The sequence below is a fragment of the Xyrauchen texanus genome, chromosome 5, assembly GCF_025860055.1.
Source record: "Xyrauchen texanus isolate HMW12.3.18 chromosome 5, RBS_HiC_50CHRs, whole genome shotgun sequence".
NCBI lineage: Eukaryota > Metazoa > Chordata > Actinopteri > Cypriniformes > Catostomidae > Xyrauchen > Xyrauchen texanus.
The window spans coordinates 42,759,612-42,785,264 of NC_068280.1; the positions used below are offsets into that span (position 1 = coordinate 42,759,612).

The 25,653-nt window shown below is 37.2% G+C and overlaps 2 protein-coding genes across 3 annotated transcripts in view; both read left to right on the forward strand.

Moving 5' to 3' along the window:
- The first annotated feature begins 7,812 nt into the window (after window positions 1–7,812).
- On the forward strand, window positions 7,813–20,193 carry iqce (IQ motif containing E). Of its 2 annotated transcripts, none has more exons than XM_052127011.1 (21): window positions 7,813–8,268; window positions 8,772–8,817; window positions 9,583–9,735; window positions 10,178–10,312; window positions 11,248–11,318; window positions 11,799–11,912; window positions 12,103–12,153; window positions 12,268–12,338; window positions 13,574–13,646; window positions 13,764–13,804; window positions 13,920–14,089; window positions 14,439–14,494; window positions 16,001–16,221; window positions 16,987–17,094; window positions 17,368–17,458; window positions 17,535–17,672; window positions 17,751–17,816; window positions 18,245–18,348; window positions 18,473–18,594; window positions 18,700–18,786; window positions 19,207–20,193. In XM_052127011.1, the coding sequence occupies exons 1-21, from the start codon at window positions 8,215–8,217 to the stop codon at window positions 19,347–19,349; spliced, it is 2,115 nt and encodes a 704-aa protein (XP_051982971.1). In that variant the 5' UTR covers window positions 7,813–8,214; the 3' UTR covers window positions 19,350–20,193. The 2 variants fall into 2 exon arrangements, with proteins under 2 accessions (XP_051982971.1, XP_051982972.1); XM_052127012.1 differs by having other exon boundaries at window positions 8,775–8,817.
- A 2,245-nt stretch (window positions 20,194–22,438) lies between these two features.
- The window catches only part of ttyh3b (tweety family member 3b), a 53,639-nt gene continuing 50,424 nt past the window's right edge, over window positions 22,439–25,653 (forward strand). The window contains exons 1-2 of the mRNA XM_052127426.1: window positions 22,439–22,942; window positions 23,495–23,647. Coding sequence (XP_051983386.1) covers window positions 23,522–23,647 — 126 coding nt within the window. The 5' untranslated portion in view covers window positions 22,439–22,942; window positions 23,495–23,521. The remainder of the gene's footprint in view (window positions 22,943–23,494; window positions 23,648–25,653) is intronic.

Below are 25,653 nucleotides of genomic sequence, written 5' to 3' on the forward strand. Positions count from 1 at the left end.
AAAACATTCGGGGCTGAAGCACCGGCAAAATCGTCTGACGCCACCTCTGGTTATTAAATGTGTTTGTATTGCACTTTGGTAATATAGCTGATGCTGCCTAGAGAAAAGAAAATAGAACTCAATTTTAGGTTCAAGCTGATTTAATCACTTTCGTCTTTGTTTAATACACATGCACGCACGCATGCACGCACACACGCACACACACACACACACGTTGTTGCAGCTATCATTATGAGGACTCTCCATAGAAATAATGATTTTTATACTGTACGAACTACAGATTCTATACCCTAACCATAAACCAAACTCTCACAAAAAACTTTCTGCATTTTTACATTTTCAATAACACATGGTTTAGAATTTATGCCCTCATAAACCATATTTATAGCACAACCAGTTTGTAATCTAAAAAAAAATTCCTTGTAAACCACCCAAACCCGCCCACACACACACACACACACACACACACACACACACACGCACACACGCACGCACACGCACGCACACACGCACACACACACGCACACACACACGCACACACACACATACACACACACACACACACACACACAATGTTACTTAACCAGCAGAGTTACGTTCAAAATGCGAACTGTTCTATGGAAATAAAGCAAAACTCACAGCACCTCCTAAAATGATCGGAGAATCTGGCAGTATTCTCATAGATGACATTATTCTTGCAAAGAACAATGAGTGATAACTCTTTACATGCATGTGTTCCACAAGACAGGGTCCTGCTGCAAGGGATATAACTTTAATATAATAAAGTTTCTTCAAGCACATATCTTGTGTCTTGCATCATGTGTCACTCCGAGACATCTTACAGGTCACCCGCCTGTTGTGGTCAGATGAGCAAAATTACTCTCGTATGAATACCTGCATTTGTACGACGAGTTTGCAAACCGGATTAAGCCTCGTCGCATTTGCCAGGTGACGTGTGTTATTTCACACCCTGGGAGCACATAAAAAAATAACTAACATTCATAAAATCACTCGTAGAAAATGCTCTTGACCGCTAATATCAATAGTTATTGGGAAACGAGGCCTAGATCTCTAAGAAGTGCTTTCATTGCACTGTGAATAGCAGAGACGGCTGGGGAAATCAGAACGGCTTTTCTTTTGTCTGTTCTTCAAAATATAATCACAAATGTTTCATCAAACGTGCATCTTCGTGTCTAATTTCTTGACATATATCACTTCACTTATAGGTCGCCCTCCACAGTCGCTGATACATCAGTAAAATACTTCGTAAGAAAAATCTTGTAATAAATTTCAAACCTTGTTCACAAAGAGTAGGCTATATGACAAATTCAGGAGAAAGGAAATCAAAACAGTGCAACTGACTTCAAGCTTTGCAATTGCACCCACACTTTCGGCAGGAAAATTATCTCTTGAAACTTTTAAATGATGTATTGTGAATGGTGAGACACCCGGCAAGCCACTTGATTTTTAACAAAGAGCCACTTGTGGCTAACGAGCCATAGGTTCTCAACCCCTGCTCTAACAGCACACAGTTGTCATGACAATCACAGAGGTCCTATACAAAAAAACATTCAGATATATTAGGATTTGAATGTTGTTGCTAATTACAGACTAAATGGCTCTTTCACAGATATCGGTAAAATCACTTTTACTACACTACACTACTACACTACACTTTCATTACCAACTTTATATGGACCTTAAACACAATTTAAATGCTATTTTGTGATACAAGTCCTACTTTATACTATGTGTCTTTAGAAACTATGTACTACCATTAAATGACATACAATACAATGTACTTATTATGTAACCTGATTTGCAAAAGTCTCATAAAATTCACATTTGATGCTACTGATGTTGAGGTAGGGTTAGGGTTAGGGTATAGATTAGGGTTTAGGGTAAGGGTTGTGTTTACGGTTGAGGGAAGGTTAACAGTGTAACAGTATTAACATCTTGGTTATGTAAAAAGTAACCCTGGTTCTCTGAGTGGGAACGAGATGCTGCGTAATTGCTTTGGGATACACCCTGAGTGTCACGTGATCTGAAGCCCTTATACAATCAATAATCACATTTATTGGCTGGTGGCACTTAAGCGCCACCGCTAGGGAGCTATGTCATGGGCTCCATAAAAGCACTTGCTTTGGAGGCATTGAGTCAGATTTCCTGCAGGAAGTCAAGAGCCTATGTAGCTGCTAGAGAGAGTATAGCCAGCTTATGCAGTGTCTCATTCCCCTCAGGGAACCAGGGTTACATTTCAAGTAACTGAGACGTTCCCTTTTGTAGGAACTCGAGCTGCGTAATCACATTGGGAATGATATACATTCACACAATGCAAACATTAGCCGCCAACTGTCTACGCATGTATGACAAGCATACAGCGGCTGAGAAAATTATGCGTTTACTCCTGTTTCAACAGAGAAAACCAGAGAAGTAGGAGTCAAACCCTCATTCAGATTATAAAATCTAACAAATGTATGCGGAGAGGTCCACATTGCAACCATTCAAATGTCCTCCTAAGACGCACCTATGGGGATGCTATGCTACTCACAGAATGGATCAGCCTGCTCCTCAGCTTCCGCACCAGCCTCCCACAAGTCACATGGCCATGTGACGCATGCAGACACACGGCCAGCAACAGCACATGGCTTGACCGAATTTCCGAAGGAGGCATGCCTTTCACGGAGCGCCCTGACGTTCATTAAATCGCACTGTGGGCAGTAAGAACCCTCCAATGCGGTCTACACGTGGCGAAATCCCAGACAGGCGAAACGCATTGTGAAATAATGAATGCTTCTCAACAACTTCTCTGGTGATGTAATGTGGAATAATGAAGGCCTCTTTTTAACTTCTTTTGTTGGGGTAGCTGCAGCTGCTCCCTGTTCTAAAGATGTTCTAAGGAATGTGTTTCTTGTCTCTACTCTCACGTTTCACACGTAGCTCAAACATGTATGTCACCCCCATATAAGGTAAAGAACTATTTCATTGGTGGGGGTCCGGTGGATGGTTTTTCTGGACCATATAACAGAATGCTGAACAAATAAACTTGGAAGAAGGACTTGATACCATTGGTTCTCTGTGTCATTTCTTTCTTCCCTCAGCTGAGCCGTATCGAGACAGGGATTGCAGATCAACAAAATAAATTAAATACATTGGATGACAAAATTATCTAACACACATGTTGTGGGAATCTTCATCGACAATGAACCGTGTGCATGGAGGTAAGCACTTCTTAAATTTCATCCTGTGTTGCCACTCAAAAGGGAGAATAATAATGATCCTTGCTTCATCATGAGTCATAGGTACAACACGGGCCAGATGAGATTGTACACTGAAGAACATAAAATCTGACTTAATGGCGCCAAAGTAAGCACTTTTATGGAGCCTGTGACATAGCTGCCTAGGGACATTGCTTAAGTGCCACCAGCCAATAAATTGCCATGATTTTACAGGGCTACAGACCACGTGATAATAAGGGCGTGTCCCAATGCGATTACGTAGCTCGAGTTCATACGAAAGGGACCAAGTTGTATCTGGTGGTCGAATTTGTTTTTGCTGGTCTAAAGCTGGTGGCTGCTTTTTTGCTGGTCCAAACCAGTCCCATACAAACGATCTAGGTTGACCTAAATCAACCATCTAGAGCAGCTTAGACCAGCTAATGACCATAAATGACCACTTTGGATCAGCTTAAACCCTATAAAACCAGCTACCATCAGAAGCTGGATTTGTCTGGATTTTCCAACGGACTAATACCATGATCAATAGCCTACATACTCAGTTCTTTCTGTCATTACTTTATATGACAGCTGCTGTTCAAGGAGAAGATTCAGTTTCTCTACAACCTCATTCTCCTCTCTGGTGCCCTGATGAATAAAATGTTTTAGTTTTTTCTGTTTAATGATTTTTATAGTATAATGTTACTTATCAGTTTTAGTCTGCATATTTCATGAAATCAAATATAAAATTATTTATATGATCAAAACATTGGTGGAGATGAGATTGATTACTTTTTACATTAGGGAATTGAAAAAAATACTAATATCATTTTTAATAAAACTTTTAATATCAACAGAATCATATCAGGAAAACCTGGATGTTTGAAGCTATACAGCTGGAGTACATTGAAAAAGTAACCACATAAATCTAAATAAAAATAAATATACACATTCAAAATTTATACGGTCAAATTTATATTTAGACTTTTTGGCTAAAATAACAGAAAATGTATGAATATTATTTTTATTGTTAGTATACATTATTTAGAAATGATAACATTAAATTATTTTATACTGTCTGAAGATTCAATGTGCTATTACCTAAAAGGTCATGTCTCTTTTAAATTTATCAGGTATTTATAGTCTGAAGCGGTTATACAAATTGGAGGGAACCTTACTTAATGGGCCTGAAGACTTTTTACTTTTTCTCAGCTGGTCTGTAACAATTAGCTAATAATCCCCCAAATACTTGGTGAGGTTGTTCTGCTTTTGCTATGTGTTAATTCTAGAAATCTAAATGCTTCATTGATTTTTGACCATAACAAACATTCCAAGTTTCCAATGTTCCATCATGGTTAATGGTATGGATAGAGGTTCTTATCAGAAAATGGCAAGTCAATTGTGTGTCCATAAGTTCGGAATCTCCCTCCTGTTACCTCAGGTCTATGACAAGCATGAGCAGATCTGTCGAGTTCTCCCTTGAGTGCTAAGCCATCCGCTCGGCTACGTGTCTGAGTTTATGAAAACTGCAGTGGATATTTGTAACGATCTCTCAATTAGTGGCAGCCTGGCTCTGTATGTCCTCAAGAAGATTCTCACATCTCGTTCCCACCTTTTCAAAAAACTAAAAATACTATGGTGCTACTATGGTACAGTAATGGTATCAGATGGTAATGCCTGCACTTTGATAGAAAGCCTACCAAATGACTACCATTTTCAAATGCCAATGTATTTTTATGGTACTCCAAGGTGCTTTGATATGTACCAAGTTAAAAAATCCAAAAATACCATGGTACTATTCACACTATAAACTACTTTTGTATTGCACTATAGATGTGTATGAAAAGTAAGTAAATTCAGGTAAAAACATACTCAGGTTTTACCTACATTGCCATGCAAGGCCATTTGTGAGGTCAGGAACTCATCACCTTTTTTATATGATTTACACAGCTTGTTTTGAACCTCCTGTAACATTAATTAATATGACAATTGGTTAACCACTGTTCTATCCAGCTTTCTACAGATTGCTTCTATTTATATGATTGATAAAACAAGATAACGTAATGTAATGACATCATTAACATCACTTACAAACTATGGCTGTTTTTAGACAGGTGTTGTAACCAACACATTATTTATTTTCAATTGATTACTTAACTAATTTCACTGCTTATGCACCAAAATATATTTTAGCCCAGTGTTTCCCAACAATTTTTTCTGCCACGGGACACTTTTTACAATTAAAAAAATCCCATGGCACACCTCCCAGATTCCTTCCCACATAACCATTGTTGATAGTTTTCATTTTCAAGAACTTCCATGTTTTCTGTCTATTATAGTTGTGTGTTTACTTGTATTGTTTGAAATTCAGCTATGCAAAAAAGTCAGTTAGGTACGGTGTATAATGAGATCATAGGTGGCAAGAGTGCCAATTCGTTAATGAATAAAACAACAAATTTGCATCTTTTCTTTTTTTCTTTATCAATTTATTTACAGGGCTCCAGACTAACTTTTAAGAGTACTTGTTTTATTTACCTGTGAATTTTACTGGTTTAGCAAATTAATATGACAAGGTTTTCTACTTTAGGATTGATACATGACGACACATTATTAAGATATCTTTCAATTATAAATAATATTTACTTATAAGCTACAGCATTCATTTTTAAATGTATGAATGTAGAATTTACGCTTAAACTAACTTATCTAATATAGATAGTACTAAATATGTTCAGCTAAATTTACTTTCCCACAGTCATTTTTTCAGTGTGTTGTAATAAATTATACAACATATCTTTGTAGAGCTTTATCTTCAATTACTGCTTCTATGCTTTATGTTTTGTTAATTTTGTAATATAGCAAGACAGAAGTGACACATAAAGCCCATTTGGTGTTCCTAATTCTAGTCAATAATCAATGTACTTTTTACATTTAGATAGATAGACAGACAGACAGACAGATTGCTGGGCAGATTACTTGTGAATGTTAATCAGGTACTGATGAGGTAACGTAATCTGATAGATTGCATTTTTGGGTTAATCTAATCTGATTACTTTTGGATTACATTCAACCTTATTCCATATTATTTATGCCACATGCACTTGAGAATGATAATAATTTTAACATAAAAGTAAAAAGAGGAAGAAAATGTATTCCAAAAAAAAGCCAGCTCACAAAAAGAAACTTTTTAAAAAGCGCATTAAACATGAAAGAAATAAACAGCATTGACAGTGCATGGCCAAATGTTTATTGAGATATCATGTTCATTTTAAGGAATTAAAACAAAAACAGCATTACGAACATGAATAACCATATAATAAACATAAAACAATCATAACATTTATTAAAATGAATGACCATAAAATCGACATCAATGACATTGTCTAGGTAAAAGCTTTCATCTAAAAATACTGAAACACTTTTAACCCTTACTGCTTACTCATAGTCCATCGCCACTTTCAAAGCTGAGGTGCAAGATATTGTCTTTTGAACAGCAAGAATATTCTAAAAGAGCAGAATATTTTAAAGCAGCAAAGTTCCACTGAGTCACAAAATGAACAATCATGCAGGACTCCACTGCACCTGCAGCAACAGTTCAGCGATGGGCTTTGTTCCAAATAGCTATAGCTGCACATTTTGCAGTTGAACTACTGTGTATCCTGCGGTCAGGACCCTTAGCGATGGCATCCACTAGATCATTTGAAGCAATTAAATTCAATATGTGAGCTGCACACCACTGATGAGGTAGTAAGAAATTATATATATTTTTTAAACATATCTAGTTCATAGAGTATAAAACAATAGAAACATTACATAAACAAACAGTAATGAAGCTGAAATGAACAGCAATGACATTGCAGGTCAAAGCTAACAGCTCAAATCTCAGAAACACTAACGTTTAACCCTTACTAATACTTCTTAGTCCACTACCTATTCCTTAGCTGAGGTGCATATCTTACTGTTGTAATGCAAAAGGTGCACATGCTCAGAATGTTAATCTGAGAGACTATTGCGCTTCAGGGTAAGAATACTGCTAAGAATACTTGATAATATGTAATTATGTAATCTATAAAAAGTAACTGTAGTCCAATTACAATTATTATAAAATGTAAGTTAATCCAATTACAAGTACTTGGTTTTTGTAATCTGATTACATATTTCAGATGACATGTAATCCGTTACTACCCAGCACTGATAGATAGATAGATAGATAGATAGATAGATAGATAGATAGATAGATAGATGTTTTTGTTGAAAAAGCGTCATGTTTTAAAACTATGAACAGTCTTCACACATAGGCTACACATGACAAGACTGGGTACCTTTTAGACAAATAGCAGTGTATTATTTCATAATTCCAGATGACAGATATGGTGTAACACATTTACAGGAGTGCTGTAGTCATCAGGTGCTTGGAAAACAGGAAAACATACACAGAAATGTATTAATGTCGCTGTTTTTCAAACAGCAGTAATGTAAAACGATCGCTGACCACAGACCTGAATGCCATCTTCAGCAAAGGCGTGTGCGCAGTCTGCGTAAGTAGTGCGCAGTGCTGACGCACACGAACACATTTAATTTGCTGACTATTGTCATGTTAAACATTTTTGGTTGCTAAACGACAATAGTGCACATGAGATCCGTACAGCGAAAAGAGACGCGAAAAATCAGATTGCTGAGTAAAATTACAGCTCAAACACTGTAGCGTTGACACGCAATATCGAGAAACGCCGACATCACGAAACAACATCTACATCTTGGGAACTTCTTAAAACCCCTGCCAATTTCAATGCTCTTTAGATACTGATGTCAGGATATGTAAACATGGACGTCTCTAGAATTACAGGCATATGTTTTTTATTGTAGAAAAATAATCGGATGCTACAGATTATATCTGCTTTGCTCACCTGAGAAAGTATTATGGTTCTAGCATTATTATTGCTCATAAGACGCACTGTGATAGGTTATAGTACAATAAACATTGGCAATCACAAAGGCTATGATGTCTTTAGTAGCTGGTGAACTGGTCACTGAAGAAGAGGTGGAGGATCTGGTAAGTACTGTACACTAACTGTAACACTAACAAAACAAAATATAATGGTAATGCTATGTTTTTTAGACATGTCCATGGTAATACTATAATATTATTTTAAATACCTTTAAGTGGCACGTTAACACCATGGTACATTACTATTGTAGTTATTCAGTACTATAGTACACACTGCAGTACCATGGTATTGCCATTTTAATTTAATACTCATGTATGCTATTTGCTCTATAGGCAGAGGACAGTATCTCTAGTAGCTATATGTGTCCGACACTGAAAAGGTGGGATAGATTATAGCCTGTTTTCAGTTATAGACTTAAGTGTCTTTCTGTTGAGTTTTATCCTATTTGTTCTGTTAGCTCTTCTGACTCTCTAATTATGCCATATGTTAGCAATCAAATTCAAAGTCAAAAGTGAAAATGTTTAGTAAAAATGCATCAACAAAAACGAAAATACAGTTGTTATTTCAATGTACAATACAATTGCCTGATTGTTCAACTTTTTCTCAGAAGTCAAGAAAAAATAAAGTACCTGGTAGACCACCTCCTTCTCCTAGTAAGTGAAAAGCTTATACTGAGTAGATACTGTATGTAGTTTCTGTCAGCCTGTTTTACTTATTTGTACTTGTTTTAATGATTTTTTTTTTAAAGGGATCATGACATGAAGAATCAAATTGTTCTTGATCTTTTGACATGCAAGATGTCATTGTACTATACTATACTATACTATACTATAAAAAACATACTGTAAGTTTCAGAACTCAAAACTTCCTCCTCACTGCAAAAAGAGCATTTGTTGAAACCAAGCTGCCAAAACGACTAGTTTTCTAATTCCTCCACATTCTGATGTTGCACTATGGTAGACATTTGCATCTGACTGCCTTCACAACAACACATCGTTGCCTACTTTACCTTATCACTTCTGTAGCCCCTCCCAGTAGCCGTGAGATGGCAAGTAGAGTGAGCTGGTCAGTCAAGAGAAGAGGGCCAATCATAACAGTGGGCATTTACTGTCAAGTCTAAAGGAGAAACAGCACCAAAACCGAGCGTTTCTGATAGAGGGTCTGAATGAGGGTGGAAAATGACCATGATTTACAAATTTATGACTTTTTTTTTTTTAGTTTTTAGTGCAAAAATCTCATCTTATTTAAGTGACCCTCAAGGAACATATTAAAATAAAAAAAAGGCATGCCATGACCCCATTAATGTTTTTCTTAGTTTGTATGCATGACATGCACTGTACCACAGTAGAAAGAGAAAATGTATTCGTTTCTTTGAAGTACTTAATAAAACTATACTGCCTCCCTTTCTGTCTCTTTAGAGTCACCATACCTGAAAAGTGCAAACTTGCATCTGAAGAGAAGTCCATCAGCATCTTGGAAGACAGTGAGAAGGACACAGCTCCATAACTGTGAAACCCCTCCGATTGGCACACCCAGAGATGTCTGGTTGCACTTACAGAATGAGGGACATGGTCTGAGCATTTTATTAATAATGTGGCAAAAATGTTGCCCTTTGATCTGCATTTACCATTACAGCATCAAGTTACATTTAGACAAGTTACATTAAATAACAATTTTACACTACCACTACTCTTTTATGTAAGTCCTGTATATGATACCCAGCCAGAGAACAGTAGAAAGTATAATGCATTGGCAAGACCTGATAATGCAAGACCTGAGATCAGACCCTTGGGGCTAATCAAGGGTAGATACCTTGTGACAAGGGATAAAACCCTTGAGGCTATTATTTGAAGCTAAGCAAGGTTTATATTCAAAACTTTAATCACACAAATCAGATTCAAAGTGAATCTATTGTTCTTAATGGTTTGATCAATAACTTACAAACATTAACTATTAAAAAATGTTGGTCTTTTGAAAGGTATTAAAATGTAATTGGAATGTTATTTGCTTCAGGGACATTGTCAAAGTCTCCAATGGGAGCCGATTACAGTGTTGCACAGACCAGCATCTCACAGAGCAGCACACCTGAATACTTGAAGGAGGCCTTTGGAATGAAAAAGCCAAAATACTCTCGCTCCGCATCTAATGGTGAGTGAAACTGTGTAAGAGACATTATTTTGACCACAATATATTGTAATTTTGAGTGTTGTGTTTGTAAAAATGTTGTTAATTCTTTAAAGGAATAGTTCACCCAAAACAGAAAGTTCACTCATAATTTTCTCACCCTCATGCCATCCAGATGAGTATGACTTTCTTTCTTCTGCTGAACACAAATTAAGATTTTTAGAAAAAACTATCTCAGCTCTGTGAGATACATAAATTGCAAATTGTGGCCAGAAATTTGAAGGTCCAAAAAGCACATAAAGGCAACACAAAAGTAGTCCATACGACTCCAGTGGTTAAACCCATATCTTCAGAAGTGATATGATAGGTGTGTGTGCGAGAAGCTGATACAATTTTAAGTAATTTTCTCACCATTTAATCTCCACTTTCACTTCAACATTCTTCTTCTTTTTTTTTTTGCCGATTTGCATTTCGCCACCTACTGGGCAGGGAGGATAATTTATTTTTAAAGAAGGACTTAAAATTCATCTGTTTCTCACCCAAACCTATCATATCGCTTCTAAAGATATGGATTTAACCACTGGAGTCATATGGATTACTTTTATGTTGTCTTTATATGCTTTTTTGGACCTTCAAAGTTTTTCTTCAGCAGAAGAAAGTCATACACATCTGGGATGACATATATGGTCAATGATGAGAGAGATTTGATAATACTTTTTCCTATCCCACTTTAATGTTTAGAGAGTAAATGACAAGTATTTGTATTTTGACTTCCCTGAAGAGTGTAAAGATTGTTGTTTTTTGCGCTTTTTATAACATCGCTGTTGGCCAATATTTTGGGCATCAATATTTGGATCAACCAACAGTGTGTAGATATAATATCGATAAAAACCCCATTTTATTAATCTTTTTTGTTTTCTATGTTATTATATGTTTTTTTTTTTTTTTTTTTTTATCAGGTTATGTTCCAGGAACCCCAGACTACAAAGAGAAGGAGGATATGTACAATGAAATAATTGATCTAAAAAAGGTGAATGTCAGCTAGTGTTTTCTTTCACAGATTACTGTTAGAAATTATTAGAAACCAGTTTGCACACTATCCATGCTTTATAGTATGCTATATGGTATATAGTAGTAAGGATTAGTGGTTAAGATGAGTGTCCCGTATGTGAAAAAAAGAAAAAAAATAGCATGTCAAAGGTGTTTTTAAAACATATTATTTCTGGTGAATTTTTTTGTAATTATAAAACTATCCATGCTTTTTGTATTATTACTTCTCAAAGCCCCTATACACTGTAAATGTGGAGGTGACAGCTCTGTAACACCTTGTCAAGACAAATTTTATGCTGTGGTTGTAGGTCTCAATATTGCAGTACTGTTTTACTATGAAATACTCAAAAGTACTTACTTCTCCATCACCAGCTCTGTATGTAGTTTTATATTTAGTATTCAGCCATGCTTTCAGAATATATGTGTCCATGTGTTTACTCTCTCTTTTCTGTCTCAACAGACCATCCAAGTCCAAAAGGCTGAATCTGACAAGCTGAAAGCCAAGATGCGGCGTCTTGAAGAGGACAACACTAAGAAAGACAGACAGATCGAACAACTGCTGGATCCAACTAAGGTGAAAAGCTTTTTAGCAAACCGTTTTGGGTTTGATATGTTTTTCTTTGAGTGAATACATACTTTTGTGATTCCTAGTTGATGTTAATAACTTTATCTAGAGGGCTGAGTGTATTACTGACAGACATAAATGGAAGGTGTTCTCTCAGAGCTTATTTAAAATAATATGAATTTTCACTTTGATTATACAGGACCCAGAGTACGCTAGGGGTTTAGTGGACAAGAGGACTGAACATAGATCGGTGAGTATGTGGTTATGAAAACCTCACACAATCTCTTGTTCAAAATCAATACATGTGGTGAATTAATCGGATACAAAAGGAAACAATTTCTCTCTCATTTAACATGCACACTAGATCATTAATGGACTGAAACAGAGGATTCTGCGACTGGAGCAGCAGTGCAAAGAAAAAGGGAATACCTTGAGGTCTGATGTCAGCTTAGTTAACATTATAGATTCACATTATTATGTATGGTCAATAAATACTATATAAATGAAGAACAAAGCTTCAGCAGTGTAACATCTTGTGCTAACCAGGCAGTTTTGAGTGTCAGGTAATTTCTCCAAGTGTATCTTTCAACAAGGAACACCCACTACACGACACGCCCACTCCAAGTAACGCCCCCCTTGGATCATAATGCAATTCTATTGGATTAAATAATTATTAAAATCCTATGCAATTGCTGTATAATTTATGTTGGCTTATCTGTGTAAGTATAACAAAGAATAATTTTAATTAATTATATGTCACTTACAGTGCTGGTAGTAATGAATTACATGTAATCTGGATTACGTATACAGATTACAAAAATCAAGTACTTGTAATTGCATTAAATTACATGTTAAATTACTAGTAATTGGACTACAGTTACTTTTTATAGATTACATGATTACATATTAACAAGGCAATGGCAGTAAATTGTTAATAATTTTTATATCATTTTCATATCAGTATCATCATAGTCTGCAACCTGACCTGGGCCCGACGGGAACCAAGAACCCGACAGGTTTCAGTTACTGCCTTGTAGTGGGCGTGTATTCTAGTAGTCTTGCAGGACGACAAGGAACACCCACTAGACAACAGATCCTTCTCAGTTTTTCTGTACTCCATTAAAGCAAAATGTTGCATGAAGCAACATAATCATAGCCAAGCATAATAATTAATTGATAAGATTTCACTGTGGGTGGGGCTACCCAGTGCAATGTGATGAAAAAGAAACTGACAAAATGTAGCATACTGCTTGTTACGATCACAGCTGTTTAGAACAAAAACTTTGTTTAGATTTGTTTAAGATGAACATATACTATAAACAGGTCTATTAGTTCATGGGTAGTAGATTGTTTTCTATCGTTATGTTCAGGATAAAGTATTTGGCAAATTTTTACTGTTTTTCCTTTCTGCCACTCGCTCAATTGAGAGTCGTAAGCTTTCTGATACAATAAATTAATACATGTAATGTTATTGTCAGTCAGACGGATCTAACACAACATAACATATGTTTTGAACTCAGATAAATGTCACTTATTTCATTTTTATGTAAAGTAGATGTTACTGAGGGATGTTTTTTGTTTTTAATGATAGCCCATTTGTTTATGTCTGTGAGAAGTTTAACACTAGAACATATGACCAAAACTGACAAGTGGTATATTTCTCTTAACAGTCAGCTTCAGAGTGACCTTAAAACCACTAACATGCAGGAAATGCAGATCACTGTAGAAACCTACTATGAGGAGGTAGCTTATATTATTTTGCATTTAATTATACTGTATGTATCTTTCTGTACTGTACATTACTTTGTTTTTTGTTGTTGTTAATTTTGGGTGATACAGACTCTTTCTTTTCATGGTTAGGTTCACAGGTTGCGAGCATTGTTAGAGTCAACAGAGAAAAGGTAAAACAGAATAACAAACAGAATTAGTTGTGCTTTAATTTTGATTATCCTTTTTGATCTCGTATGGTTGGATGTTAGCCTTTGTCTTTTTCTCTCTCTGTCGCTCTCTTTTTAGTAATAAGGCAACGAGCAAAGAAAGCAGGCGGCAAAACAAAGTCCTCAGTGCGACAGTTCTAAAACTCACAAAGGCAGTCAAACAGCTGGAGGATGAGAACCAGGAACTTAAAAAGGAATTGGTTCAGGAAGAGATCAGCATGATGGAGAGTTCTGCATGCCGGGCCAAGGGTACTTACATTTAGGCACATCATAGATAAACTTAAACCTAGAGTTAAAAACGCAGTTATGCCATTAAGTTATCACAGAGTTAACATTACTACTTTACGGATTAATATAGAATTCATCTGATTTGAGGTCACAAGTGTGTGTGTTTTATAATAATGGTGTAATTTTATGATGCTGAAACAATAGTTTCTTATTTCAACCTGAAATATTTACATTTTCATGTGTGCTTCGAATTGATCAAATAACTTGGATATATAATATATATAAGTAAATATAATATCATATTTTAGGTTATTTTCTGGTTATGCACTGAATTTGTTATACTGTGTGATGTATTGTGTTATGTTTACAGGTTATCTCGATTGGAGTAAACAGAGGCTGGTGCGACAAATCCTGGACCTTGAAAAGGTATTTTATTGGTGCATGCACACTAGTACACTGCAAAAAAATAAAATCTAAACATCCTTAAAACAAAAGGAATTTACTTTAGAAGCAGAATTACATGACATAAACATGTCTTGTCTTGTTTTCAGAGAATTCTCTCTCTCTCTCTCTCTCTCTCTCTCTCTCTATATATATATATAGGGTATATACACACACTGATGAGCCAAAACATTATGACCAGTCACAGGTGAAGCGAATAATGTTGATCATCTCCTAACGAGGCCACATGTCAAGGTCTGGGTAGATTAGATGGTAAGCTAGAGGCTTCCAGTTCATTATAACCTGCTCCCGGACACCAGACACCCCATCGTCACCAGACTTTGTGGGTTGGCTCCAGTTGTTTCACCAGGTTAGAAGTGGATAGCTGTGCAATGAAAGTTGTTAAGTGCCACAGGGTATGCCCAATCCCCAACATCACTATTTGACAAGGAAAGGGTGGGCTCCTGTGGCAATGGATTGGCCCAAGATGACTGGCATCCTCCCCTAGCTGCACACAGCTGCTGGTTCCTCAGTGTAAAGCAGTTCAATGGAAAGGAGGAGACGAGAACTGGCTTGGCAATATAAATAATAGTTTAATGATAAACTGAACCAAAAACACACAAACATAAACACACGGAGCAGCTGCATGTCATTCTCTCTCTCTCCCTCTCTCTCTCTCTCTAACCGTCGTCACCTGAACACCAAAGCCACCAACAGCCGCCTTTATCCCTCGCGTGCCACCATCACGCTGATCGGGGACCGTTGTGCATTGTTCCGGCCCCATCCTCCTCCGCCGCTCTACACTCAGTTTGTCAAGGTCCGCCTTCGTGTGCTGCCCCCACGTTTCTTTTCTCTCAGGGTGTGCTACCCAAGCCTTTTAACTTCCCAGTTTAACCCGTCAGGCAGTGGGGCAGTGGTTGCCTGATGCTAGGGCGTATCCACAAATGTGGGCCTGCACATCACCTCTGGGGACCTCTGCAACTCCGAGATCCCCTGCCTTGTTTGCCTGGGGCTGCAAAGCTCCCAGTTACCGTGTGTGGCCACGAGGAGGCCTGGCAGGAGTCTTGGTGATGGAGAGGTTGTATAATGGCAAGGGAAGGCTTACACACAAGGCTTACACACTTCACCACAAGGGCTAGCCAGTGGCAGAAAGCTGTAAGCAAGAGGTTAGCAAGCTAATGGGAAATAATCATGCACCTTCCCTTTAAATACTGCACTAGACACATCACAACACCCTGCACACTGGTCCACCCACACACAGTTATGCATATTAGACACTGTCTAAACACAAGCTCCATTTGTAGTATTACCCATGTTATCTGCTTGTGTTCTAACACTGTAGTTGTTTGATCTCCCTTTCAGTATCTCTTTTATTATAAATCAATTAGATGGGCTTGGATTAAGATCCACACAAAGCAGTCTTCTATTTGTAGAATGCATTTTCAGAAGTTTATTATGTGAAGGCAGTTTATTTGTCAATTTTTTTCACAGAGAGTTGAGCAATGGAGGAATCTACAGATTACCAAAGCATCAGACTCACAGAAGAACACAGAGGAAAAAGTCACTGGGTCAGAATCGGCCAATCAGAGCAATTCTGTTGACACCGAAATGGATCCATCAGTGACTACTGAGAATGACATGCATTTTAGGGGAACAGTTAAGAAACTTGTAGAGGACAAAAAGGCTCTAAAGGAAAAAATAAGCCAGCAAGAGTGAGTAGACTCATCAATAGATTGTACAACATCAGGCATGAACTACATCACTAACAAAAAAATACAGTCGTAGTGCCAAGGTATTCTTTGAAATATGTTTGAGTACATAAAACCATGGAACATTGAAATCTACCATAGTACTGCCATGTAAACCATGTAAGATTATTTCCAGTGTTGGGTAAATTACTTAAAATAATAATCCACAACAAATGACTAATTATTTTACAAAACTTTTAGCCAGATTACTAGACTTAATACTTAATTGAAAAAGTAATCACATTACTAATTACTTTACTTTTAAGTTACTTATTAAAACACTTTTCCGCTAAAAAAATTCAAAATAATGTCTATAGTTCTTCTTTGTGCATTGTTACACACAAGTCATACACTCATAACTCACATTTCTCTTTCACAGTGACTAGTTACAGGGACATAATTAATGTATTCTGCATACTGTTAATAATATAATGTATAGCATAACCCTATAGTGTGCTTAAAAGTAATTAAATTAACTGAAAGTCAGTAACTGTAATCTGATTACAAGAATTTAAAATGTAATGCATTACACTACTTTTTGACTAAATTATTTAGATTACAGTAACCAGTTACTTTGTAATTGGATTACACACAACGCTGATTATTTTTGATGACAACAGTAATTGTACATTTCTGTAATTGTAAATTTTCCTTTTTTGACTGTATTAATTTGTTCAAAGTATTTGAAAGTATTCTAATTGCAAATATTTGTTTGTTTTCTCTCATCAGTGAGGAGATAAAGCAATTATCTGCTGAGAAGAACAAAAGGATGGAAGAGGTTGAAAAAGTGCTTAAAGAACAAATTAGGGAGCATGAAAGTCTAATGCAAACACACAGGTTTCTACTATAAATGTACAAAATTATTTGATTGAATCATGAAATGTTAGGTTTTAATATTATTAGTTAATATTTTTTTTACTGCCCACATAACTTTGGTTATATCAGCAGAAAATAAAATCTGTTTTATAGGTGGAGAAATGTATTTCATATTGATGAAAGATTATAAAAAGCATGTTTTTACAATAAGATGATGAATCACGCATACTAAGGCCAGGGACATATCTTAAGAAAGTTATTGAGGTCAATTTTGATTTCATGTTGTGTTAAAAGACAGGAGATGGGGGCACTGATTGTAGAAATCAACTGTTTAAAGGAAAAACTCGAGGAGGAGAGAAAACTCAGATTACAAGATCACAGTCAGGTAACACTTTTTAAAATCCTTCTCTTTCTCGAACTCTCACACACACAACAGTAACATCACACATCTCATCTCTCAGGTTCCTGACAGTTCACTGTCATTAACACACACCGAACCAACGTCATCATCAGTGTTGGTGTCAAAACAGAGTCTGGAGCAGATGGAGAACAAAGCAGCTAAGATCATCCAGACACACTGGCGCTTACACCAAACACAGGTTGGTACAACACACTGTAATTGTAGATTATCCATATTGCTTTATAGACACTTTTCTTCATTCTTTATCCTTTCTTAGGATCTGGTTCTCTTGCAGTCCTGCCTCAGAGGGCATCTAACCAGACAGAGGCAGTTAGATAAACAGGTAGACCCAAGAACCATCACTGTTTACAATGTGTTACATTTAGAATAAGATGTTTTTAATAAGCACACTTAAACTTTAAAGATTAAAGATTAAGCCAAACCTGATTGATTGCATACCCTTACAAAAAATTATGTGGTGATAACATAGTATAATGGTGGCTTCATAGAGTAAAACCATGGTACTTTGCTATATGCCATGATATGCCTCTTCAGATAACACCATGGAATCACTGTGGTCATTTGATCAAATGACATGGTACTGCCATTGTACCTGTCCAAAATCCACGGCATTACCATGGCACCATGTCCAAAAAACATGCTAAAATCATTGCACTGTTGGTACTTTTTTGTAAGTGCACCCTAAGCCAGAAAATAAGCCATTTATAATGCAAGGTCGATATTATTTTTAAACACACTTTATTTTTTCAGAGCCAATTATGTTTGAACACTCAGGCTGTACAGGAAGAGGAAGTGACCCTGTTACAATCTGTGTTTAGGGCTCATCTCAAACGTAGCACTCTGAAGATGGAAAGGTGATATTCTCAAGATACATAGACATACTTTATAGGGTCCCAGGAGAAATTCACATCTATAGCATTAAGTCACAGCTGTGAGTATATTGGTGTTCTTACCATTGGCCTTATGTTGACTTTGCAGGGCATCTACAGTGACAGAATCAGTTTTTTCCATACGTCAGAAACATTCTTATCCCTCCACTCCTCCACTGCTGCCCAGGGGGTCTTCAGATGCCACATTATGGAATAAAAGACAAACCTCAGGTAAGAGATTTTTCATCTGTACCTGCCTGATCAATCACCCAAACTCTTGTACAGATCTCTCTTTAAAACCGCTGTTATCGGATGTTGTCCTTTATATTCCTCTAGGTGTGACTCAGAAGGATAGTGAGGAGATTACAAAAGAACTCAACCCTGCTTCTAATGATGCGCTATTCCACCAAAAATCAATGCCAGGTTAGAATAGAGCAAGGGTCTTCAACAGGGGTTCTGTGACCTCTAGTGGGGTCTGCGGCAGTACTGCAGGGGGTCAGCCAATTATTGTTTGATCTCAAAGTAATTTTTGTGAAAAAAAATAAATAAATAATCTGTCTATATTTACAATGTTAAGTACATTTAAAGTTCAGCTTAATGCATTAAAATGTATTTAATACATATTAATACAGTATGTAATGTAATGAAAAGTAAATGATTCTGCTTCAATTATAATTATTTTAATGGCTTTGCAATAAGCATTTAGAGGCATTTTGGCTTTGTAGGACATTACAGTACACACTCCATTCACATTATATATGTCCATAGGACATTAATACCAGGCTATATATTAAATATTTTTCAGGTATTTATTCTATTGACAAACATGATTTTCTTTGCTAGCCGACACGAAGATCGACCAACAGCTATCAACCACAGAAATTCCAAAGACAGTCGATTCGGATGACTCTGATGACATCATTGTATCTCCTTCAAAGCCAGTGAGAAAAAGAGAATCATCCTTAAGTCTGTTCAACCCCCAGTGACTTGATTTAAGTTTGTTGTTTTTCTATTTGAATCCCAAAGGGTTTAGGAAAGCTGTTTCTTAACATTTCTAATCTAGATCAGGCCTCAACAATTCACATGGTGTGTTCTTTTTTGTGGGCTTTTTTTTTGGCATAGAAAGCCACCAACGAAAAGCCATTTTTAAGAACAGTTTATTACACGCTCAATTTAAAAGGGAATTGACACAACAGAAACATATCATTAGGGCAATAATAATGATTTAAATCATGGATTGTTGATCATTATTACAATAACCTATATCTATTAATTATTCAGCTAACATCACATTGTTTTGACTTCTAGAAACCAAGTCTTCAATTAAGGGATAAATTTGTCTTCACACTTCAAAGTGCCTTGCATTGAACATAGATCTTTAATTGAATGAGGATCAGGGATTCCATTTTTTTAATTTCTCCTCACTGAAGATCAATTAAAAATACACATTACGTTAAACTTGAACAGCATATCTTATAAAGAATATTTAAGCCATTCTACACCTCCGATTGAGACAAATTCCAGGTACTGTGAAGCTCCACTAATGTGGATAATGTATATTACATATTGCTGTATTTATGAAGTTTTCATTTAACTTTAACCTCCCAGTTTGTAATACTGTTTCAATTAAATGTTGACCGTGTGCATCAGAGTTAGTCATTATAGACATTCTGTATCTAGCTAATAATGAACATATAACACTGAAGTCTTACATTTTGTTTCTGTGTCTGTTTCAATGCCTTGTTTATTCTGCTTTTGCTCTAAGAGCACATTAATTGTTTGTGCCATTGTGCTTGAATTTTTGCCAGTTTTATTAAAGACTTGTTTTCTCTGGAATGATGGACGTTTTATTTACTCTGACTTGCACATGGTTATAGGAGAAAAGACCTTTAAAATATCATTATGCAATTATTACAATGACGCCATCAATGTACATTATTTGTTCAGTTAACAATACAAGCCCAAAGGGATATTATTTAACTTCAAAAGAATATTCCTTGTTCAATGCACGTTAAGCTCAATTGATTTGTGGCATAATGCTGATTACGACAAAAATATTAATTTGTCCCTCCTTAAAAAATAAAAATCAATGTTACATTAAGGCACTTACAATGGAAGTGAATGGGGCCAATTTTTGGAGTGATTAAATGCAGAAATGTGAAGCCTATAATTTTACAAAAGCATTTACATTAATTCTTCTGTTAAAACTCATGTATTACTTAAAATGTAAAGTTGTTTAAATCATTGTTTTTACAGTAATTTTAGGGATTTAGGCATACAACGTTACATTGTCATGGCAACCAAGTAAATAACTACACAGAAAAGGTTAGTCAGCTATTATAGCTCATAAAAATCATGTTAATATGCATATTGTTTACGTCTTGTGGCTATACTTTTGAAACCGTGAGGACTTTAACGTTTACAGATTGGCCCCATCTTCCATTGTAAGTGCCTCACTGTAACCCATATTCTGCCCATTCTGCCCATGGAATCATTATCACCTTTCACTCTTCTAGCTACGGCCCTGGCAGGTCTGGACTGGCAATCCAACATTTTTGTTAAAGCAAAAATGAGCCGCCGCGTTATGCAGAACGGACCACAAAACGGTGCTGCGATATGCAGAAAAGGACAACGATTAGTGTTGCCACCTGTCCCGGTTTTACCGGGATTGTCCTTCTTTTAATAACCTGTCCCGGGAAATTTATCCACTCTCCCGGGACAATAAATGTCCCGGTTTTCGAAAGTATACGTGAATATGTATATTCAACTATCTATTTTCTCTCCACTTGAAATAGCCTATGCGTTGAGCACAGAGTGGTCCGTGTCTCTTGTGTGTAGAATCCGCTATCATTGGCTCTGGGACGTGTGACGTGACGTAGGCTACGTCATCTAGCGCGTCTGTCTTCTTGGCAGCTAGCCAGTTACTACAGGCGGCAATTTGAGAAGCAGTGTGAAGAAGATTGTACGTCAACGTCGTTCGTTAGCGTTAACATGGGTGGCGAGACGGAAGACGAAGATGACAGTGTGTTCACAAAGACGGACAGGCCAGTAAAAAGAAAATGAAACATTCGACATACTTTAATAATGACTGGTTGAAAAATGACAATTACTCCACATGGCTAAAGCCAACACCAGGCGACCCACTTTATGCTACCTGCTCCGTATGCTCAGTTAAAATTCTGGTTAAAGATGAAGGCAAAACTGCTTTGGATGACCATGCTAAAACAAATAATTTTTTTAGCAAGGCAACTGAATCCACTGAGCTGTTGAAAGTAGTTGCTTTTGTTTTTCCATACCAGTCAGTAATGCCTATGCAGAAAGAGTGTTCAGTCATATGGAGGATGTTTGGTCCGATAAAAGAAACAGACTGTCAGTTGCAATGGTGAAGTCTGAGCTTCAGGTCAGATTGAATTTCAAATTGTCATGCACTGAATTCAAGACATTCATTGAAGAACAGAAACCACTGATAGCTGCAGCAAAGGGAAACGCCAAGTATAGATGGAAGACTAGGTAAGCTAAGGCCCATTTATGTATGATTTTGTTATTCCAATGTCTGATTGAGACATACTAAATAAAAGTGGCTATAGATGTGGCTAAGGTATGGTAAATGCAAATCTAATGTCATCCCTCTACTTATTTCTTTAGCAAAGCAAAAGCAAGCACAAGCACCAGTATCTAAGCAACCAGGTAAGCTATAAGTTAAGATAAGTGAGAATACTTGAGATGTTTAAAATATTCACGACTATGCACAATCTTACTGCACAACGACCAATTGTGTCTTCTGAGTCTAATGTCTAATGGACATTTTCACTTGTGAGCAAAGCGGTGGCCGGGTCATTGATTTGTCCAGGTTTTTTATCAGACATAGGTGGCAACCCTAACAACGATGGGGGGAAATGTGAACTCAGTGATTTGGACCGTGGCATGATTGTTGTTACGGGTACTATGCAAGAACTAGGCCACTGTAAATGTTCATTAGGACGTGATGTGATTTGTCTGTCAGTTGCGTCTCTTGGCCACTAGAGGTCAGTAAATACACATATTTTTGTGTATTGAAACAGATTAAAGCGGATGATTGACATTAACGACCGTTTCTTACTGTAGGCTGCTCATAAATCAGTAGTTTCAGCCTCGTAATGTTGGATATCCTTGCGCACGTTTACCCATTTCCATTGTAACGCGATGGAACTGGAGAAGCGCTGATCGTAGGCGTCCATTGGAGCACAGCGGGCGCAGGACCACATTAAAACAAAAGCGCCTTTGGAGGACATCAAAGCCATTTAAAGCTCTTTCTTCACTTCCAACGAGTGTGGATCGCTGGAGCACATACAGACAGTATTGACCGCTCTATGTACTTCTCACGTTGCTTGGATTCAAGGCTTCGGAGGACAATTTCGATCAAAACAACGAAAAAGAGAGGACATTCATCAATATACCAGTCTATATGCATAAAGGACGTCAGTAAAATATCTTTCCTTCAGGGGTCTTGGAGCCATTTCTTTCATGTATCAACAATAATTTCTTTTAGCTCATTGGAGTTTTTTTCTTCTTCTGGAAATATGGTTTAGCCTGTTAACGGGTAAGAATTTTGGTAACAAAAGCCTGTCTAAGGGGCCGTTCACGTTTAAGGCAATTTTAACGTTTTATTTGTTTTTCTATGTAAACACGCGCTTGACAGAAGTGTTTGGCCGTTGAGCCGCGTCTCGCGCAGAAGCGCCGCGGGTTTTTAAATGCCGTGTCAGTTATAAACGTGTCTCGAGACACCTACATAACCCTTTATTTTAAGCGTAAGAACTTATGTGGCGTGAACGGCCCCTGAGAAGGCTGTATTTTCAACATTCCTGGTGATTATTATTGTTTTAAGCTTTGAAAATGATCGAAATGATCTAATTACGAATAGTAGGGGCGTTAAACAATTGCGTTGCAAGCTCGTGGCAACAAAATAGTGGGGAAAGACTGCATTTGTTTGCTCTGGGGTCTTTGGTGCAGATTTTAACCCCTGCTTTACTGGAGGCAGTGTGTAAAGACAGTTTAAAGGCATTTGATGCAATGCGACGTGGTCGCGTTGTTGCTGAAGCTTGTTACGTCTGCAATGGGCTGCTGAATGACTTTATTATTGTATCTTTTGCAGTGACAGATCGACAACTACACGAACACTATGGCTGCAGTGATGAATTATTCTCCACCGTGGTGGGTTAACCTTTTCCATCGCCTTCCCCACTTCAACCTACAATTTCAACTGACCAGCAGCGATTTCCGGCCGGAGGACTCGGAGTATCAAAAGGTAGGTCGAGTTCAAGTGCTGCGTGATTTTAGAAATCGGAGCCAACATCAAGATCAATGTGCGAGCGCGCCGAGCGGCAACATCAGAGGTTGTTCATTGGCATGACGTCACCCTTTGAAGATTTTTACTGCAGCGTGGGCAACAAGATGGATAAAATTAGGATTTTAAGGCATTAGATTGCGATTAATTTAATTCAGAGTGTCCTATATTTCACATTTTGACAGCTAAATGGGGACTGATTTTGTGAAAATAACGTTCTGCTGTTATAACACATGATTTCATACATGGTTTTGATAATGCATGACTGAGTGAGGTGTCCCAGAAAAGACAATGGTAAATGGTCAGTTGGAATCAGACATTTAGAGAGATGCATTACTCGAGTGAGATAGGAAGTATCAAGAAAGCAGTTAGAAAAGATTTGGTTCAAAACGAAGCACCGCTTTTACCCCTAAGGAGTGGCATTGATTTTTAATCAGTTTTTAATGACTTCAACATCTACTGAGCTCATGTTGCACATCAGAGCAGGTTGTCCAATCACTGAACAGTTACTATCCAGAAAATATGTTATTCTTAGCAGCTTTGGAGATAGCCAGGATTTTTTCTTTTTTTTTTCTTCAGCTCAGTGATTCTTGGAGCGTTTGTGTACTTCAGCCCACACAAATCAATAAACATTCAATAAACATATAGGCACCGTATAGTTGCAAATCCAACATTTAGTCATATATATGATATTCATCAGATTGTCATATTTAATTGATTAGAGAACCAATTTAGCTGTTAAGCTTGCAGTCATCGCACCACTAGGGGATTACTGACAAAAATTTGGAAATGGGTCTGGATCTGTCAGTCTGGCTCTGGATGTAAACAACCAATTATATGCTGTCACATAGTCTAAGCACATGTGCACCCACCCCTGCCACACTGCACACATTGTTCGGGAATGGTTTGAGGAACATGATGAAGAGTTCAAGTGGTTGCCCTGGCCTCCAACCTCCCTAGATCTCAATCCTATTGAGCATTTGTGGGATGTGCTGGACCAACAAGTTCGATCCACAGCTGCTCAATCTCACAATTTACAGGACTCGAAGGACGGCTGCTAATGTCTTGGTGCCAGATACCACAAAATATCTTCAGGGGTTTTGTAGGGTCTTGTAGGATCCATGCCTCGACGGGTTGGCGCTGTTTTGGTGGCATGCAGAGGACCAATAGCGTATTAGGCAGGTAGTCATAATGTTTTGGCTCATTTGTGAATATATAGCACATATATACTTGTTATAGAACAAGAGAGCAAAGGCAACCAAGGCTGCAATTCCACACAGCTGGATGCTACTTCCTACTGGCTCTATGGATAATGGCTGCTTGGACAAAATAGCCTCATATTATCAAGTGAACAGTAAAAACACGTTTTGATTTTTGAACTTGAAATGTGTCTCCACCTATATATATATATATATATATATATATATTGATAATATGAGGCTATTTTGTCCAAGCAGCCATTATCCATAGAGCCTGTAGGAAGTAGCATCCAGCTGCGTGGAATTGCAGCAATGGTTGCCTTTGCTCTCTTGTTCTAGCTGTCACTGACCACAGCCAGTGCATGCTGGTTGACTACAACACTGATGTGGATGTTTGGCTAAATGGCCAACATTGGTTGTTTGCTTCCTAAAGGGATTTCTGTGATGAGAATTAAAAGAAACTCAAGTTTATTACTATATAATAGAAATTTATCTTCCCGGTTCAAACATTGCCCTGTGGAGAGATCAGATGAATGCAATACAATACTGCTATGCATCATCAATTTGGAAATTCCTTTAGGGATGTCAGCTCATTAATCACAGCAAATTCATCTGAATGCAAATGAAAGAGTCCTTTTCCTTCACATTTATCTATTAATCTGTTATCAAAGTTAAGGCATAAAGAATTATATTAATCTCATACTGTACTCAGCACATGAAAGTAAACTGTGCGATTTATTTCGATGTTAAAATAATTTTTAACTCGTA

Bases quoted from the DNA above. Each gene is read 5' to 3' on its own strand.
- iqce (XM_052127011.1), top strand. From the start codon at position 8,215: ATGATGTCTTTAGTAGCTGGTGAACTGGTCACTGAAGAAGAGGTGGAG. The intron at 10,313-11,247 runs GTGAGTGAAACT...TTTTTTTATCAG, and splicing joins CTCTCGCTCCGCATCTAATG to GTTATGTTCCAGGAACCCCA. The intron at 12,339-13,573 runs GTCTGATGTCAG...TTCTCTTAACAG, and splicing joins GAAAAAGGGAATACCTTGAG to TCAGCTTCAGAGTGACCTTA.